We start from the raw sequence: 20,273 nt of genomic DNA on the forward strand, positions 1-20,273 counted from the left end.
GTACTCACTCTTATAAGACGCACAGAAGCACAATACACACTCAATCCGAGGCTGATAACCAACATTATTCGTCTTCTCCAGCGCCCGTGGATGAGATAAACTGCCGTCTGAGGCGATATGCGTTGCTCTGTGAGGATTTGTTTGCTTCTGCGCTCGTGCGCACGTAACGCTTTCATAATAAAAGTCCCCAAATAATGTCTAGCGCTACATCGCTCTTAATCTTCACAGCCTTTTGCACACATCACTATGCAAAAATAATGAGGAGAGTCTCCGCATGAAATACCCACGACTTAAAGGGCATCTTGCAGGTTTTTTTCTTTTTTCAAAATGAATATAACCTTGTATGAAAATACCATATGAAAAGTAAATGCAGGATTAAAATTTGTTTTGCAAGACATAAGGGCAGAAATTTAGTAGAAAACCTGACAGTTTCCTTGACCGTGTTGAAAGACACTATCGCGTCATATGACGTCACACGAGGGAGTCGTTTGCTCAGTGCGGAGTAGGTTGGTATTCAGTTGGAGCGGTCATGATTCAGCGTGTTTTCGCTGGTTATTGTATTTCAATTAATCATCGTCGTGGTAAATGATTGTGAATTATGGCCTGTCAGGACATCGAATCCACAGGTTTCCGAATAAGAAAAAGGACGGTGCGATCTTCCGTGCCTGTGTGCGTTTTGTGCAGGGTAAGAGACGGGACTTCACTTCTGCTTCTGCTTTGAAAAACGCTGTAGTGTGTAGCGTTCACTATAGACCGGATGATTATAATCCCGGCGATATGTGCACACTGTGTCCCGGCTCCTTCATCGGTCCACCGTCAGCATGTGGTTCGGCCGCCGGCAGGAAACATGACGCTCACGGATCCGTCAGAGATCACTGTACATCTATTTTACAAAATGTGCCTTGTCTTAATTTAATTCATTAACATATCCTACATAAACTTGTAATCTAATGCATTTATGTGTTTGTTATTAGTCTGCAGCCGAAACTTATTATTATTATAAATATATGTTCTATAATTTATTTTTAATCTGTACAAACCGACTTTAATGTTTGTGTTGGCTGTTTCTATAAAGTTTTTATACAGTAAGACAGTTGTGATTGTGATCATTTTTTTAATTCATCGTCACCAAATGGGTCAATTCAAAGCCTTTATAAAGTCCCTCTTCCTCTGGAAACGGTCTCCTAATGGCTGACACACACAACACATGCAGGTAAGGGTCTAAATACTAGCTTTGCTATTGCCTGATACATGATGATAATAATCTGTACAGTATTGTGATCTGAGCATAGTGTTAAACATATTGCCGGCTATCGTGGATACATCTATAAACTAACACTGTTCTCTCGCCCTGTTCTCCTCACACCACAACTCACCGTTGTTCTGTCTATAATCCTGGCCTGTCCTGCTCACTTGGCTTCATATCAGGTTCATAATTATATGATATCATTATATATATCAATTATATATATCATACGAGTAAACATTTAGGCTACAATTCCCCCAGCTTTCCGAGCTGTCATTGCGATCCATTGCTTTCCTATTGTTTACTTTGACCGCTCTCCCTCCCGTTACGTCACTTCCGGTTCGGCGGTTTTCAAATGCGGAAGTAAAATTTTATCACAAAAACGACTCCAGAAGCCTAAATAGCGTTTTATAAGTATATGTTTATATTTAAATCTAGTTCCTATGTTATTTTTCTATACATTGGCTTACTGGGTACTCTAACCTGCAAGATGCCCTTTAAATTAAACGAAATTAGGAGGATGTTAACTGTGATAAGATGATTGACAAGCGTAACTATGTAACAGAGGGTGCGTTTCTGTCCAATTTTTTATGCCTTTCCGTCTCGTTTACTCGGATGTACGTCATTGCTTACATTGCACAAGTGTCACTACTCGAAGGCCCAGTGAGCGCGAGCGAGCGCGATTAACCCTGTTGCTATTACCAAAAACACTTCTGGCCGGCGCCGTCAGCTCTGTGACGCCACGCTCGGGATGAACTCTATCTCTGCATTATTTCTTAAACTAACGTCTAAATTAGAGTTTATATTGACTTTCTACGAGAGTTTCTGTTGTTTTTATTTGCAGCTCAGAGACGTGAGGTCAGAGGTGTGAGGTCAGAGGTCAGAGACGTGAGGTCAGAGGTGTGAGGTCAGAGGTCAGAGGCGTGAGGTCAGAGGTGTGAGGTCAGAGGTCAGAGGCGTGAGGTCAGAGGTCAGAGACATGAGGTCAGAGGTCAGAGACGTGAGGTCAGAGGTCAGAGGCGTGAGGTCAGAGACATGAGGTCAGAGGTCAGAGACGTGAGGTCAGAGGTCAGCGCGTGTGTGTGTATGAATACCTCCAGCACTGATCTTCAGTCAGAGAATACTACTGTGTACAGTCCTTTACACTCGTCCTCCTTCATGTGTGTGTTTATCTTCATCTTCTCTGCTGGAAACTTCAGATCTCCACATGAGCCGCTCTGAGGCGTTCAGCAGCGTTACGGTTATTCATGAACATGACACTGTTGAAGCGCGAGGCGGCGACACTGATCTATTAATATCATTCATCTCCATTCTGCTTTTGTGAAGTTTAATATATGAAATATTCCAGTGTCTTTAGTTTCATCTTTAGCGTCATTATTGTTTTCTGATGAAAACCAAAGATTCCCTCCGTTTCTTCTCATCATCTTCATCATCTTCATCATCTTCACTCAAACACCCACAATATATACCAGGATTATATATATATATATATATATATATATAAATATGTAAAATAAAAGTTTATTTTGTGGTTCCCAAAGCGAACGTCCTCTCGAGGATGAAAACCAAAGATTATCCACTTTCTCTTTTACTTTCCCTTCATTTCTTTATGTATAATCCATTGGGAGTCCGTCACATGCTCGTCTTGATGATCCAGTAACCGGTTATTGATTTAATGGTGGAATATTAATAATTTTCTCACTGCATGAGATGAAACAGCAGCGTCTCAGTTTCCTGTCGTTCTCATTGTGATTCAGACGATGTGTGTTTCTCTGAAGAATGTGTTTTATATCATCCAGAAGGGCTACACACACACACACACTCACACACTGCAAAAAATGCTTTTCTTACTTAGTATTTTTGTTTTGTTTCCAGTCCAAATATCTAAAAATTCTTAAATCAAGAAGCTTTAAATCACTTCTTTACTAGAGAAGTAAAATGACATAAGAAATTTGTTTTAAGATAAAAAGAAAGTAATTTAAGTAATTTTTGCTTAAACCAAGCAAAATTATCTGCCAATGGGGTAAGAAAAATAAATCTTAATTCAATTGGAAACCAAGATGTTGTTCCTCTGCTGTTTCTCGGGTTGGTCGTTCTCATGAACTCTAGAGTTTCTGTGTTCTGCTGTTGATGAGTTTGTCATGTCGCTGTCGCTGTAGATTTCATTAAATGTTTTCCTCAGACTGTTTCTCTGTGTGATCTGTTCTTCTTCTGAGTCGAAGCTTCAGAACTCATTTACTGACAAGTGCAGTGAAAAAATTCATTTTATTAACAAGCTGACGACAAAATTACAGACACACAAAGTAACAACAACAACATACAGTGAAATTCTCAGTTTTAAAGAGTAAATGCATCATGTTATTAAAGAGCCGCGATAAAGACACACATCAAACTCAGTGAAGCTCATTAAACTGCAGCTCAGATTTCACCACAGAAACACCAGAAAAGAAGTATTTCAGGAACATATTCTATATAAAACTAAAGGTCTTTTAACAGTAATGAGGGTCCCATGAAGAGCCTCTAACGGCCGTGCATCTCTCCGTTCCACAGGAGGGGCTTTAGGGTGTTAAAATGTTTAAATGGTTCTTTTAAGAAAAGGTGAAAATCCCAATATTGTTCTTCGGCATCGCTGTGAATAAAATACATTTTGGAAGCTCTATTTTTATATAAGTGTACAACATTACACTAATGAGACTCGTCCAGAATGAGTCATTAGTTGAATCACATGATGTTTCATCGTTAGCTCAATCAGGTTTACTGTCAAAGGCTTTATATGGATGTTTCTGTATCACTTTAAGGACTCGTTCTTGCATTAACTAACAATCAAAAATACATTTTTAAAGCATTTATTAACCTTTGTTAATGTCAGTAATATACAACGGATCATTGGTCTATTAAATAATATTAACAAATGCAACCTTTGATTTTATTAATATATCAGTAAATGCTGAAACTAAAATGAATAAATGCTGCATTAATGAAAGTATTGTTCATCGTTAGTTGATGTAAACTAATGTAAAGTGATACCGATTCTTCTGACTTTAGCGCTACTGGACATGTACGACATGCAAACTTTGAGCTCATTATGAAAGTCTATCATTCATGAAGTGGAGAAACAGTTACTGTAAAAACACAATAATCACATGACTGGGGCCTTTAGGAGGGAGAGAAGGCCTGGGACCGGACCGGAGCAGACTGAGGAATAAACTAAGGAACGGACTCAGGAATGGACTGTGGCCTGACGAGGGTTTGACGAGCTCCTAACGAGGCGGCGGGTGAATCTGCTGCATGTGCAGAGAGTCGTACGTGTCTTTAGTCATGGAGCTCAGACCCTGAAACAAACACACACTCTGTGAGAAAACACACTTCTGAACAGATCAAACCATATCATGCACTTTATTCTGAGATCTGAAACACTTCTGACCTGATAAACCTGATCCCGACGGCGCTGTGGACGACAACAACACAACACACAATCAGTCTCTTCTCAAATCACACACACTAATCAACACAACACACAATCAGTCTCTTCTCAAATCACACACACTAATCAACACAACACACAATCAGTCTCTTCTCAAATCACACACACTAATCAACACAACACACAATCAGTCTCTTCTCAAATCACACACACTAATCAACACAACACACAATCAGTCTCTACTCAAATCACACACACTAATCAACACAACACACAATCAGTCTCTTCTCAAATCACACACACTAATCAACACAACACACAATCAGTCTCTTCTCAAATCACACACACTAATCAACACAACACACAATCAGTCTCTTCTCAAATCACACACACTAATCAACACAACACACAATCAGTCTCTACTCAAATCACACACACTAATCAACACAACACACAATCACACACACTAATCAACACAACACACAATCACACACACTAATCAACACAACACACAATCAGTCTCTTCTCAAATCACACACACTAATCAACACAACACACAATCACACACACTAATCAACACAACACACAATCAGTCTTTACTCAAATCACACACACTAATCAACACAACACACAATCAGTCTCTACTCAAATCACACACACTAATCAACACAACACACAATCAGTCTCTACTCAAATCACACACACTAATCAACACAACACACAATCAGTCTTTACTCAAATCACACACACTAATCAACACAACACACAATCAGTCTCTACTCAAATCACACACACTAATCAACAACACACAATCAGTCTCTTCTCAAATCACACACACTAATCAACACAACACACAATCAGTCTTTACTCAAATCACACACACTAATCAACACAACACACAATCAGTCTCTACTCAAATCACACACACTAATCAACACAACACACAATCACACACACTAATCAACACAACACACAATCACACACACTAATCAACACAACACACAATCAGTCTCTTCTCAAATCACACACACTAATCAACACAACACACAATCACACACACTAATCAACACAACACACAATCAGTCTTTACTCAAATCACACACACTAATCAACACAACACACAATCAGTCTCTACTCAAATCACACACACTAATCAACACAACACACAATCAGTCTCTACTCAAATCACACACACTAATCAACACAACACACAATCAGTCTTTACTCAAATCACACACACTAATCAACACAACACACAATCAGTCTCTACTCAAATCACACACACTAATCAACACAACACACAATCAGTCTTTACTCAAATCACACACACTAATCAACACAACACACAATCAGTCTCTACTCAAATCACACACACTAATCAACACAACACACAATCAGTCTCTTCTCAAATCACACACACTAATCAACACAACACACAATCAGTCTCTTCTCAAATCACACACACTAATCAACACAACACACAATCAGTCTCTTCTCAAATCACACACACTAATCAACACAACACACAATCACACACTAATCAACAAAACACACAATCAGTCTCTACTCAAATCACACACACTAATCAACACAACACACAATCAGTCTCTTCTCAAATCACACACACTAATCAACACAACACACAATCACACACTAATCAACACAACACACAATCAGTCTCTACTCAAATCACACACACTAATCAACACAACACACAATCACACACTAATCAACACAACACACATTCAGTCTCTACTCAAATCACACACACTAATCAACACAACACACAATCACACACTAATCAACACAACACACAATCAGTCTCTTCTCAAATCACACACACTAATCAACACAATCACACACACTAATCAACACAACACACAATCACACACTAATCAACACAACACACAATCAGTCTTTACTCAAATCACACACACTAATCAACACAACACACAATCACACACTAATCAACACAACACACAATCAGTCTCTTCTCAAATCACACACACTAATCAACACAACACACAATCACACACTAATCAACACAACACACAATCAGTCTTTACTCAAATCACACACACTAATCAACACAACACACAATCACACACTAATCAACAAAACACACAATCAGTCTCTACTCAAATCACACACACTAATCAACACAACAGACAATCAGTCTCTTCTCAAATCACACACACTAATCAACACAACACACAATCACACACTAATCAACAAAACACACAATCAGTCTCTTCTCAAATCACACACACTAATCAACACAACACACAATCACACACTAATCAACACAACACACAATCAGTCTCTACTCAAATCACACACACTAATCAACACAACACACAATCACACACACTAATCAACACCAGATCAGAGTAACACACTCACGTCTCCTCGGGGTTCGATCTCACGATACGTGTCGTCTGTCTTCCTGCTCAGAGGCTGAAACAAACCATCATAATCATCATCATCATCATCATCATCTTCATCATCATCTTCATCATCATCATCTTCAACATCATCATCATCATCATCACCATCATCATCATTTGAATTATAAACAAACGGCAACACTTTATTTTACAGTGTCCTTATTACACGTTACATGATGTTACTATAGTAATAACAGTATATCCATAATAACACATGACCGTAATAAGACTATAGATGGAGCATGTGGTTCATTTCTGTCACTCAGAACGTCAATGTTTAATTTCACTGTAACAAAGACACTCAAATAAAGGTTTGATTTTTTCAAGCAAATGTCAATGTTTTCGTGTGATTTCTGGAAACTGATATGAAATAAATATGAAATAAATTGACAAGTGTATTATATTATATTATAATGGTAATAATGTATACCAAATCTGCAGCACTTTGAAACTGTGTAATATTATATTATATTACATTATTACATTCTATTATATTGTATTAATTATTAAGACCAAATCTGCATAATTTTGAAACTCCGTATATTATATTATATGTGTGCAGAGTTGATCTGGGGGTGTCAGTGGTTCAGCGTCTCCTGTAACGTTGAGCTTTGAGCTTCTGTGGTGAACGATGAGCTTCAGCTTCATTATTCTCATGCGCTGCTAATAAACTTCCTTCCTGTTGTGATGAAGCTCTTACCGTGTAGGTGTCGTCTCCTCCTTTCTTGCGACCCTGTGAAACAGACACACACACACACACTCTTTGATACCAATCTTTCATTTGAAAGTCACGTGTCTAGTATCTGTCAAACCGCATTCTTCCATCTTAAAATATAAATTACACCATATGCTCTCATTGACAAATGCGGAACAATTAGTCCATGCGTTCATGACCTCAAGGCTAGATTACTGTAATGCTCTACTGGGTGGTTGCCCTGCACGCTTAATAAACAAACTACAGCTGGTCCAAAACACAGCAGCTCGAGTTCTTACCAGAACCAGGAAGTATGACCATATTAGCCCGGTTCTGTCAACACTGGCTGCCTATTAAACATCGTATTTTAAAATATTGCTGATTACTTACAAAGCACTTCATATGACACCCGATGTACTCGTTACATCATAAGAAGAATGGCATCTATGCTAATGTTATTCTTTTTGTTTATTCCGAGGTTTACTGTAGTCAGTCGGACCCGGGCCGTATCCGGATCAGATGGAGGACCTGCGCCTGAACACGACCACAGCACATGATGTAGTCAGCCGGACCCGGGCCGTATCCGGATCAGATGGAGGACCTGCGCCTGAACACGACCACAGCACATGATGTAGTCAGCCGGACCCGGGCCGTATCCGGATCAGATGGAGGACCTGCGCCTGAACACGACCACAGCACATGATGTAGTCAGCCGGACCCGGGCCGTATCCGGATCAGATGGAGGACCTGCGCCTGAACACGACCACAGCACATGATGTAGTCAGCCGGACCCGGGCCGTATCCGGATCAGATGGAGGACCTGCGCCTGAACACGACCACAGCACATGATGTAGTCAGCCGGATCCGGGCCGTATCCGGATCAGATGGAGGACCTGCGCCTGAACACGACCACAGCACATGATGTAGTCAGCCGGACCCGGGCCGTATCCGGATCAGATGGAGGACCTGCGCCTGAACACGACCACAGCACATGATGTAGTCAGCCGGACCCGGGCCGTATCCGGATCAGATGGAGGACCTGCGCCTGAACACGACCACAGCACATGATGTAGTCAGCCGGACCCGGGCCGTATCCGGATCAGATGGAGGACCTGCGCCTGAACACGACCACAGCACATGATGTAGTCAGCCGGACCCGGGCCGTATCCGGATCAGATGGAGGACCTGCGCCTGAACACGACCACAGCACATGATGTAGTCAGCCGGACCCGGGCCGTATCCGGATCAGATGGAGGACCTGCGCCTGAACACGACCACAGCACATGATGTAGTCAGCCGGACCCGGGCCGTATCCGGATCAGATGGAGGACCTGCGCCTGAACACGACCACAGCACATGATGTAGTCAGCCGGACCCGGGCCGTATCCGGATCAGACACGACCACAGCGCATCCCTGAAGTGTCAGCAGAGAGTGTGTCTCCTAGACTCTCCCCTGTGAAGGCCTCATCGACACTGATCCTCAACAAACTCGTCTCCATACCGGCGTGACTCCGATCTTAAACCAGACTGAACTGGATAATATTCTGAATGTTCCAATCCAATCTGACCTCTGACCTGTGATACTGCCTGAATCATAATCATAATCACACACTGTTGGTTCGATGGCCAGAGGAGAACTGAGTCTGAGTCTGGTTTCTCCCAAGGTTTATTCCTCCATTCTGTCACTGATGGAGTTTCGGTTCCTTCACTGTCGCCTCTGGCTTCTGGCTTGCTTAGATGAGGACATTTAATTTAACATTTAATTTTCAACAATATTATAGATCTCCTGCACCGACACCATTATATGAGAACTGAGCTGAGCTGGACGATGACATCACGGTTTTCTCCAGAGCGGCTATATATATATCATCACTTTGTATCATCACTCACCCCTTGAGCGCTGTGCTTCGGGTCACTGTACACCTCCTTCCCTCTGGTGTTAATCGCCTGGACACAAAATCAGGATCTTTAACATCAGGATCTTTGACATCAGGATCTTTAACATCAGGATCTTTAACATCAGGATCTCTGACATCAGGATCTTTAACATCAGGATCTCTGACATCAGGATCTTTAACATCAGGATCTCTGACATCAGGATCTTTGACATCAGGATCTTTAACATCAGGATCTCTGACATCAGGATCTTTAACATCAGGATCTTTAACATCAGGATCTTTAACATCAGGATCTCTGACATCAGGATCTTTAACATCAGGATCTCTGACATCAGGATCTTTGACATCAGGATCTTTAACATCAGGATCTCTGACATCAGGATCTTTAACATCAGGATCTCTGACATCAGGATCTTTGACATCAGGATCTTTAACATCAGGATCTTTGACATCAGGATCTCTGACATCAGGATCTTTAACATCAGGATCTTTAACATCAGGATCTCTGACATCAGGATCTTTAACATCAGGATCTTTAACATCAGGATCTTTAACATCAGGATCTTTAACATCAGGATCTCTGACATCAGGATCTTTAACATCAGGATCTTTAACATCAGGATCTTTAACATCAGGATCTCTGACATCAGGATCTTTAACATCAGGATCTCTGACATCAGGATCTTTAACATCAGGATCTTTAACATCAGGATCTCTGACATCAGGATCTTTAACATCAGGATCTTTAACATCAGGATCTCTGACATCAGGATCTTTAACATCAGGATCTCTGACATCAGGATCTCTGACATCAGGATCTTTAACATCAGGATCTTTAACATCAGGATCTTTGATATCAGGATCTTTAACATCAGGATCTTTAACATCAGGATCTTTAACATCAGGTTGATTGTTCGTCTGATGTGATTCTCACCTGATATGGAGACTCTACATCCTCTTTGCTTCTCTTCCTGATGAACTGAAGGAAGAAACTTCATTAATGTTTTGCTAACATTCCCATGAAGTTTTGAAAATATTATTCCTGAACATTCAAAATGTCCAGTTTATGAAATGTTTTAAAAAAGTTTTTCTTGGTTATGTGAACATTAAGAGAGCATTCCATTGTATCATTCTTCAAACATTATGGGAACGTTACTTTTGAATGTTCTCTGAAACAAATAGTAACATTTTAAAAAAACGTTAGATAAGCGTCAAAAAACAACAAGATAACTTCTGTTAACGTTACTGGAACAATGTTTGTTCGTAACCTTGACAACATTCTGAGAATGTTTTGTGCGTGTGCGTGTGTGTGTGTGTGTGTGGGGCAGACTCACTCGTGCGTGCACGAAGAACGCAGTGATGACGATTCCGTACAGCATCAGAAGCCCGTCCAGAGCGTAGCAGCTCTGAGGGTCGTACAGCGAAAATGCTTCTGCAGAACAAACACAATAACAGCACATTACTGATGAGACTCTGATGAGCTCAAAGCAAACAAACACACTGTGGATTCGGCCCGGATCCGGCTGACTACAGTAAACCTCGGGATCAACAGAGAGACTAATATTAGCGTAGATGCCATTCTTCTTATGATGTAACGAGATCTAACTGTTCCGCATTGGTCTATGAGAGCATATGGCGTAATTTAGATATATTTTTAAGATGGAAGAATGTGGTTTTACAGATACTAGACACGTGACTTTCAAATGAAAGATTGGTATCAAAGAGCACACACACACACACACACACACACACACACACACACACAGGTTCCTAACCGACGACGAAGACTTGACAGAGCAGCCATCAAGTGTTAGACAGTATTCTGGATTATTACGTGAGGAAGTTTTGTCCAATAATTAGAATCTCTGTTTTTTCAGAGTTAAGTAGTAGGAAATTACTAGTCAAATTTTTTATTTCAGCTGTGCATTCTGTTAATTTTGTGAATTGGTAAGCTTCGTCTGGGCGTAAAGAAATATAGAGCTGAGTATCATCAGCATAACAGTGAAAACTAATGCCATGCTTCCTAATGATATCTCCTAAGGGTAGCATGTACAGAGTGAGTGTGTGTGTGTGTGTGTGTGTGTGTGTGTGTGTGTGTGTGTGTGTGTGTGTGTGTGTGTGTGTGTGTGTGTGTGTGTGTGTGTGTGTGTGTGTGTGTGTGTGTGTGTAGCATGTACAGAGTGAACAGCAACGGTCCTAGTACTGAGCCTTGTGGTACTCCATAATGAACTTGTGATCTTGTGAGATAAGTATGATTTAAACCATGCTAATGCAATTCCACTAATGCCAACATCATTTTCGAGTCTAATTAAAAAAATGTTGTTGCCAATAGTATGAAATGCAGCACTAAGATCGAGTAACACTAATAGAGAGACACAACCACGATCGGATGATAAGAGCAGATCATTTGTGACTCTAATGAGAGCAGTCTCAGTACTATGGTACGGTCTAAATCCTGACTGGAAATCCTCCAGATATCATTTCTTTCTAGAAAGGAACACAGTTGTGAGGATACTGCCTTTTCTAGTGTCTTTGACAGAAAGGGTAGATTCGAGATCGGCCTGTAATTGACTAATTCTGTAGGATCAAGTTGCGGTTTAACAAGTGGTTTAATCATAGCCAGCTTAAACGTTTTTGGTACGTATCCTAGAGACAAAGATGAATAAATGATATTAAAGGGATAGTTCACCCAAAAATGAACATTCTGTCATCATTTACTCAACCTCAAGTTGTTCCAAATCTGTATGAATTTCTTTCTTTCTAAAATTGTCTTTCTTTCTTTCTTTCTGATGCGATACTGTAGTAGACGGCTGCATAGTCATAATCTTCTCCCTGATATTATCAATCTTATAAGTGAAGAAGTTCATAAAGTCATTACTGCTGTTCTGCTTGGAAACTTCTGGGCTTGAAGCTTTATTTTTCGTAAGTTTAGCCACTGTTTCAAATAAACACCTAGGGTTGTGTTTGTTTTCTTCTAAGAGAGTCGAAAAATAAGCAGATCTAGCAGCTTTTAAGGCCTCTCTGTATGCAGTAACCTCTAGTTTTGTTTTCTTCCAGTTGCCCCATGTTTCTGGCTGCTCTCGTAAGGGCCCGAGTGTGCTCGCTGTACCACGGCGTTGGACTATTCTCTTTAATCTTCTTTAAACGCAACGGAGCAACTGTGTCTAAAGTGCTGGAAAAGAGAGAGTTAAAAGGTGTAAAAGTACAGAAATTATCAAAATATATTTTTTAGGGAAATTGTGGTTTAGTCCAATGTAATAACATGAACTATTTACGGGAAAAATCAAATACTTCCCGGGTCAAAATGTCCCGAACACAATGTGAGGGTAAAATCAACGCAAAATGAAAAATTCGTTTTCCTAAAAATAAAAATAAAAGGCCAAAATGAAGTGAGTTTGTGTTTTAAACAAGAACAAATATCTGCCAATGAGGTCAGAAAAATAATCTCGGTTTCCCTTTGAATTAAAAACGAACTTCATTTTGATACATTTTTCAGTCAACAAGACTTAATATCTTCTCCAGTAAATGCCTCTTAATTTAAGAATGTTTAGATATTAGTGCTGGAAAACAAGAGAGAAACACTGAGGAAGAACATCATTCAGTTTATGAATACTGAGCACTTTCAGCATTATTATAACAGACACACACACACACACACACAACCATGTGAAGAGTCTCATCTAAAGCGTTTGTGGTGTTTGAGACTCGAGCTTTTTCTAGTTTCTAGTTCAGTGGTTTGTTCAGCTGCTCTAACTGAATAACGTGTGAGTGAGAGATAAAAAGGGGGGGGGGGGGGGGGGAACACACACACACACACACACACACACACACACACATACACTCTCTCACACGAACACATGTCGCTGTGTGTGAAACTCCTTCAGCTACAGGTTTGATTCACACACAGAATATTCACGAGTCCATGTAATGTTTAAGCTAATAAGGTGACATTTACATTACATTTACATTTCTACATTTGGCAGATGCTTTTATCCAAAGGCACTTACATTGCATCTCAAGCTACACATTTACATTCTCATCAGTTCTTGCTTTCCCTGGGAATCGAACCCATGACCATGGCGTTGCAAGCCCAAACGCTCTATTGTTTGAGCTACAGGAAAGCTAAGCGTGTTTTGGCTCGAGGAAGCTCAGACACACACTCCCAGTGGCGCTACTAAAGCTGTGAGGAGGAGTATAGTGGCAGGTGGAGCTGGGAGGAGGAGTATAGTGGCAGGTGGAGCTGGGAGGAGGAGGAGGAGGAGGAGGAGGAGGAGGGACGCCAGAACACTCCCAGTGGCGCTACTAAAGCTGGGAGGAGGAGTATAGTGGCAGGTGGAGCTGGGAGGAGGAGGAGGAGGAGGAGGAGGAGGAGGGACGCCAGAACACTCCCAGTGGCGCTACTAAAGCTGGGAGGAGGAGTATAGTGGCAGGTGGAGCTGGGAGGAGGAGGAGGAGGAGGAGGAGGAGGAGGGACGCCAGAACACTCCCAGTGGCGCTACTAAAGCTGGGAGGAGGAGTATAGTGGCAGGTGGAGCTGGGAGGAGGAGGAGGAGGAGGAGGAGGAGGAGGAGGGACGCCAGAACACTCCCAGTGGCGCTACTAAAGCTGGGAGGAGGAGTATAGTGGCAGGTGGAGCTGGGAGGAGGAGGAGGAGGAGGAGGAGGAGGAGGGACGCCAGAACACTCCCAGTGGCGCTACTAAAGCTGGGAGGAGGAGTATAGTGGCAGGTGGAGCTGGGAGGAGGAGGAGGAGGAGGAGGAGGAGGAGGGACGCCAGAACACTCCCAGTGGCGCTACTAAAGCTGGGAGGAGGAGTATAGTGGCAGGTGGAGCTGGGAGGAGGAGTATAGTGGCAGGTGGAGCTGGGAGGAGGAGGAGGAGGAGGAGGAGGAGGAGGAGGGACGCCAGAACACTCCCAGAGGCGTTACTAAAGCTGGGAGGAGGAGTATAGTGGCAGGTGGAGCTGGGAGGAGGAGTATAGTGGCAGGTGGAGCTGGGAGGAGGAGGAGGAGGAGGAGGAGGAGGAGGGACGCCAGAACACTCCCAGAGGCGCTACTAAAGCTGGGAGGAGGAGTATAGTGGCAGGTGGAGCTGGGAGGAGGAGGAGGAGGGACGCCAGAACAGCGGATGCCGGAGCAAGCACACTCCCGCGGGTAATCGAAGTGCTAACACTTTATAAGGTTCATTAGTTAGGTAAGGGATAATGTAGAGCGAGGCGGTTGTTATAGCAAATACAACCCCTTCAGGCTGATTCAAGACCCCTCCGCGAGCCTGTCGGGGTTGTATTCGCTATAACAACCGCCTCGCTATACATTATCCCGCTTATTACATGGCTACCTACCAAATAAATCAATAATTTGACACAAAATATTGATTTAAAAAGGAGTTTATTGATTTAAAAACGATTGTATTGCTTCCGCTAAAGAAAATAGTCCGTTCCGGTGTGGTGAACAATCGAGTCCTGTTGAAGAGATGAGTCCGAGAGTCAATAGCAGAGATTGACGCGAAATTTAAAAATACGGCTGTTATTGTGTCACGAAATGTAGTTTTAAGAGTTTCTCAGTCGAGAATGTAGTTGTTTGAAGCTCAAATATGTTGTTTATTTATTTTTTATAAACACACTAACAACGAGAAATGTTTAATTTCACAATCTATAGCTTCGGTTATATACTAGTATATGAAACATATAAGTTAAAATACATGAATGACTCGTTATAACGTAGTACAAACGTCTTCTATAATAAAGTGCTTTTGTATGATTTGTAACCAGGCACTGAAGCGATCACCCGTAACACGTGCTTGGGTCCTGAGCTCGGACTCATCTCTTCAGTAGGACTCATTTGTTCACCACACCGGCTCTACGGTTAGAATCCTGCGTCCATAGCAACGCTCTGTTTACCATGGCAACGGTGTGTTATACTCAGCAGCGGTTATCAAGAAATAACACACCGCATTCTACATTAGAGCTCAACCAAGCCATGTAATAATCATAAACGTTTCAACGAGCTGCGCAAAATATGTCTTTCATATAAGAAAAACCACTGAAGTGAGTTTGAGCTTAAAACAAGAGCAAATATCTGCTAATGGAGTCAGAAAAACACGATTATTTGTCTGACTCCACTAGCAGATATTTGCTCTTGTTTTAAGCTCAAACTCATTTTGATTCATTTTTCATTAATATCTTCAGCCGTTCTTCCGGTAAATGCCTCTTGATTTAAGAGTGTTCAGATGCTTGTGCTGGAGAACGGGACAGAAACACTGAGGAGGAACATGTTTGCAGTCAACAATTAATATTCATTTCATGTCATTTTTATAAATGTCATATAATGAAATGTATATCTTTCATGTCACTTAGACGTGAGTATGTCAGTGCTGTCAGTCAGAGCGATGAGTCTAAAGACTGGAAACGCATGAACACTAGAAGAGCGCAGGAGACCAGAAGCTGCAATGACCATAAATATCATAAAAGGTCATGAGAACGTCTGATGTATGATGACAGCGCTGAACACCAGAGATGAAGTCAGTTCATCATCATCATCATCATCATCATCATAATCATCATCTTCATCTTCTTATGGTGAAGTTCAGGTGTTTAATAGGATGCTGGTCTAAATGTGGCTGATCTGAGCTTCCTCTCACACACCACAGACCTGCACACACACACACACACACACTCACTCTCAAACACACACACACACACACACACACACACACACTCTCTCTCAAACACACACACACTCATACACACACTCTCTCTCACACACACACACACACACGTCTGGTTCACTATCTTTGTGGGGACTCTCCATAGACTTAATGGTTTTTATACTGTACAAACTGTATATTCTGTCCCCTTACACTAACCCTACCCATCACACACACACACACACACTAACCCTACCCCTAAACCTACCCATCACACACAACTTTCTGCATTTTTACATTTCCAAAAAAACTCATTCTGTATGATTTATAAGCTTGTATATAACCATGACCTCTATTTAGGTCCCCACTGTGACACGAGTCCCCATGAGTCTGTGTGCATTCAGGTTGAAGTCCCCACTGGGATAGAAAAACAGGTACACACACACACGCACACACACACAAACGCACACTCTCTCAAACACACACACACACAGACACACACACACACACACACACAGAACAGAATTCCTCTGGACACTCGACACTCTTCAGCTCTTGTTCTCGCAGTGTCTCGTCGGTCAGTCGGTTATTATCCGCAGAAGCTCTCGATCTCTCAGACTTTACTGTATACGCTTCTATAGTCAATATGACTTTATTAAACATCATAAAACTACACTGATAATGTCAATATAATCAATGTTTTCTCCAGTGAGAATTGATCATAAAAAGTATATATATATATATATATTTCTACAGCCACCATTACATTTCTTAATTACATGTTATAATTCTTGAAAACAAAATGAAGATCATAATATGTTGCATTCATTATAAATGGATTTGTGGGATTACAGTAAATGCATATTATATTGAGACACAATTAGGCTTGTCAATCAATCAATCAATCAATCTTTAATCAAATTCATTGCATGATTAATCTAATTATTTCCACATCAACATTTGCAGAAAAACAATCAAACGCCTTGAATAAACGTTTCATTAATTAATATCCTTTAGATTCACTGTATGTTTTAATATTTCTCCGCATCCGGAGCGATATCTGAACTATAAACTATAAACTCGTGTTGTTTTATTGCTCAACCAACTCTAGACGGACGTTCTTCATCTCTGAAGCTCTTCTGCTCGTGACAAACATCAGGCGATTCATCCAGTTCGCACTCAGAAAATTATTCTCATTTTTCTTTTACTCTTTTCATACTTAAGTATAATTTTACATAAAAGTAAAACATGAAAGTAACAGTTTTACATTTTGACTTTGACACAATAATGTTTGTGGCAGAAACTTGTGATCGAGTGTTTAGTGAAACACAAACTAAATATTACATTTACTCCTTTATTTGATGAGCTTCTCTGTTTGTTCTCAACATGTGGGACTGAAGAGTGTGTTTTATATTCCTGCGATAGAAATCAACCACACGTATCAAATTAGTTTTAGACTTGAGATTAATAAGTAAATGAAATGTGAGAACGAAGCGATCACTGTTAGAGAAACTAAAGACAAATAATATCTGATGATTTCTCTTAATATGATCAAACTAGTCGACAGCTACTCGAACACTAAAGTGTGTGAAAAATTTGAAAATAGAATGTAATTATGTATATATAAGTTTTGAATATTAATAATGTCTTGATAAAAATATATTGTACGGTTAAAAGTTTAGATTTAAATAAAACCTTTTATTCATCAAAGACGCATTAAATCGATCAAAAGTGACATTTATAATGTTACAAAAAATTATATTTCAAATAAATTCTGTTCTTTTGAACTTTCTATTCATCAAAGAATCGTGAGAAATAAAATGTATCAGTTTCCACAAAAATATGAAACTGTTTTCAACATTGTTAATAAAATTTTTAAATGTTTTGTTTTATTTGAAATAGAATCTTTTGTAACATTATAAATGTATTTACTGTCACTTTTGATCAATTAATGCGTCCGATGAATAAAAAGATTATTTCTTAGTAATAAAATGTAAGTTTTAATCTTACCACAAACTTTTGAATTATCGTGTTTTTAACGCTGATAATAATCATAAATGTTTCTTGATCATCAAATCCTCATATTAGAGTGATTTCTGAAGGATCATGTGACACTGAAGACTGGAGTAATGATGCTGAACATTCAGCTTTGATCACAGGAATAAATTACACTTATAATTTATACACTTATACACTTACACTATATATTCACATAGAGAACAGATGATTTACATTAGAATAATATTTCACTGTTTTTACTGTATTTCTGATCATAAACACAGCCTTGATGAGCAGAAGAGACTCTTACGAAAACATTACGAAATCTTAATTAATCCACACATATATGTGAGTGTGTGTGTGTGTGTGTGTGTGTGTGTGTGTGTGTCCACATCTGTCAGGTGTGACACAGTTGAGTTCACAGAATTGAGTCTCGCGTCAGTAAAGTGTAAATTCAGCATTTCATGTTCGAGTTATTGAGTTTGTTCCTTGAAATGATGTTTTTCTAACAGAAACATGTTTTTTTTCCAGCGTCTCGTCATTGATCATGAAGAATTCGAGAAACTCGGCTCGACTCGCCCACTGATCGAACTCTTTCCACAACATCAGCAGACTGAAGACAAACAAGAAACACTCGATCTCTCAGAATCATGAGCAAACGTTCTTCCAGTGACGTCAACACAACGCTCAGTCAACGCTATCAGGCCTTTAATAACGTGCTCAAAACATTTGCACAATTATTCATACATCAGTTATGGGACGGTTTTCTGAAACATTTCAGTTGGACGTTCGTCTAACGGGGTTTAAATATTGTTACTTGTTTTAGAACGTTCAAAAGTAACATTCTCATAATGATTGAAGAACGATACAATGGAACGTTCACATAGGCTAACCAAGAAAAAACTGTTTGACAAACATTTGTCCAAAACGGACATTTTGAAGATTCAGAATTAACGGTTTTATAGTTGGTTTATGTTCGTCTAATGTTTTTTAAATGTTGTTACTAGTTTCAGAACGTTCAGAAAACATTCAAAAGTAACGTTTTCATGAAGAATGATACAATGGAATGTTCACATAACCAAGATTTTTTTTTTTTTAAACAATAAAAAAACTGGACATTTTGAAGATTCAGAATTAACGTTTTTATAGTTGATTTACGTTCGTCTAACGGTTTTTAAATGTTGTTACTAGTTTCAGAACATTCAAAAGTAACGTTTTCATAATGATTGAAGAACGATACATTGGAACGTTCCCTTAATGTTCACATAACCAAGAAAAAACATTTTTAAAACATTTAATAAACTGGACATTTTGAAGATTCAGAATTAACGTTTTTATAGTTGGTTTACGTTCATCTAACGGTTTTAAATATTGTTACTTGTCATAGAAGGTTCAAAAGTAACATTCTCATAATGATTGAAGAATGATACAATGAAACGTTCACTTAACCAAGAAACAAATGTTTTTAAAACATTTAATAAACTGGATATTTTGAAGATTCAGAATGAACGTTTTTGTAGTTGGATGTTCGTCTGACGGTTTTTAAATGTTGTTACTAGTTTCAGAACATACAAAAGTAACAGTTCCGTAATGTTTGAAGAATGATACATTAGAACGTTCCCTTAATGTTCACATAACCAAGAAAAAACATTTTTAAAACATTTAATAAACTGGACATTTTGAAGATTCAGAAATATCGTTTTCATAACGTTCTTAAAACATATTTGTGTTTTCTGGGAAGCAACTTGAGAATGAAATTGAATTATGAATTATGGATTGAAGATTCTTTGAGAATCAAACTAGAGTCGATATTGAAGCAGAAATGAAGATTTAACAGTTATGCTCCAATATTTGAATATAATAAAGTGAATAGTGATAGAATCTAACAGAAGAACTGACACTAGCTCTTCAAACACACTGAG

General features: G+C 39.8%; 1 protein-coding gene across 1 annotated transcript in view; it reads right to left on the bottom strand.

Moving 5' to 3' along the window:
- Positions 1-3,492: 3,492 nt before the first annotated feature.
- Positions 3,493-20,273, bottom strand: part of cd247 (CD247 molecule) — an 18,164-nt gene continuing 1,383 nt past the window's right edge. The window contains exons 2-8 of the mRNA XM_084402907.1: positions 11,044-11,141; positions 10,644-10,688; positions 9,702-9,758; positions 7,818-7,850; positions 7,074-7,127; positions 4,671-4,694; positions 3,493-4,578 (exon numbers count right to left, since the gene is read on the bottom strand). Of these exons, the coding sequence (XP_084259033.1) occupies positions 4,507-4,578; positions 4,671-4,694; positions 7,074-7,127; positions 7,818-7,850; positions 9,702-9,758; positions 10,644-10,688; positions 11,044-11,141 (383 nt within the window). The 3' untranslated portion in view covers positions 3,493-4,506. The remainder of the gene's footprint in view (positions 4,579-4,670; positions 4,695-7,073; positions 7,128-7,817; positions 7,851-9,701; positions 9,759-10,643; positions 10,689-11,043; positions 11,142-20,273) is intronic.

The sequence above is a fragment of the Rutilus rutilus genome (assembly GCF_951802725.1).
Source record: "Rutilus rutilus genome assembly, chromosome: 2".
NCBI classification, from domain to species: Eukaryota; Metazoa; Chordata; class Actinopteri; order Cypriniformes; family Leuciscidae; genus Rutilus; species Rutilus rutilus.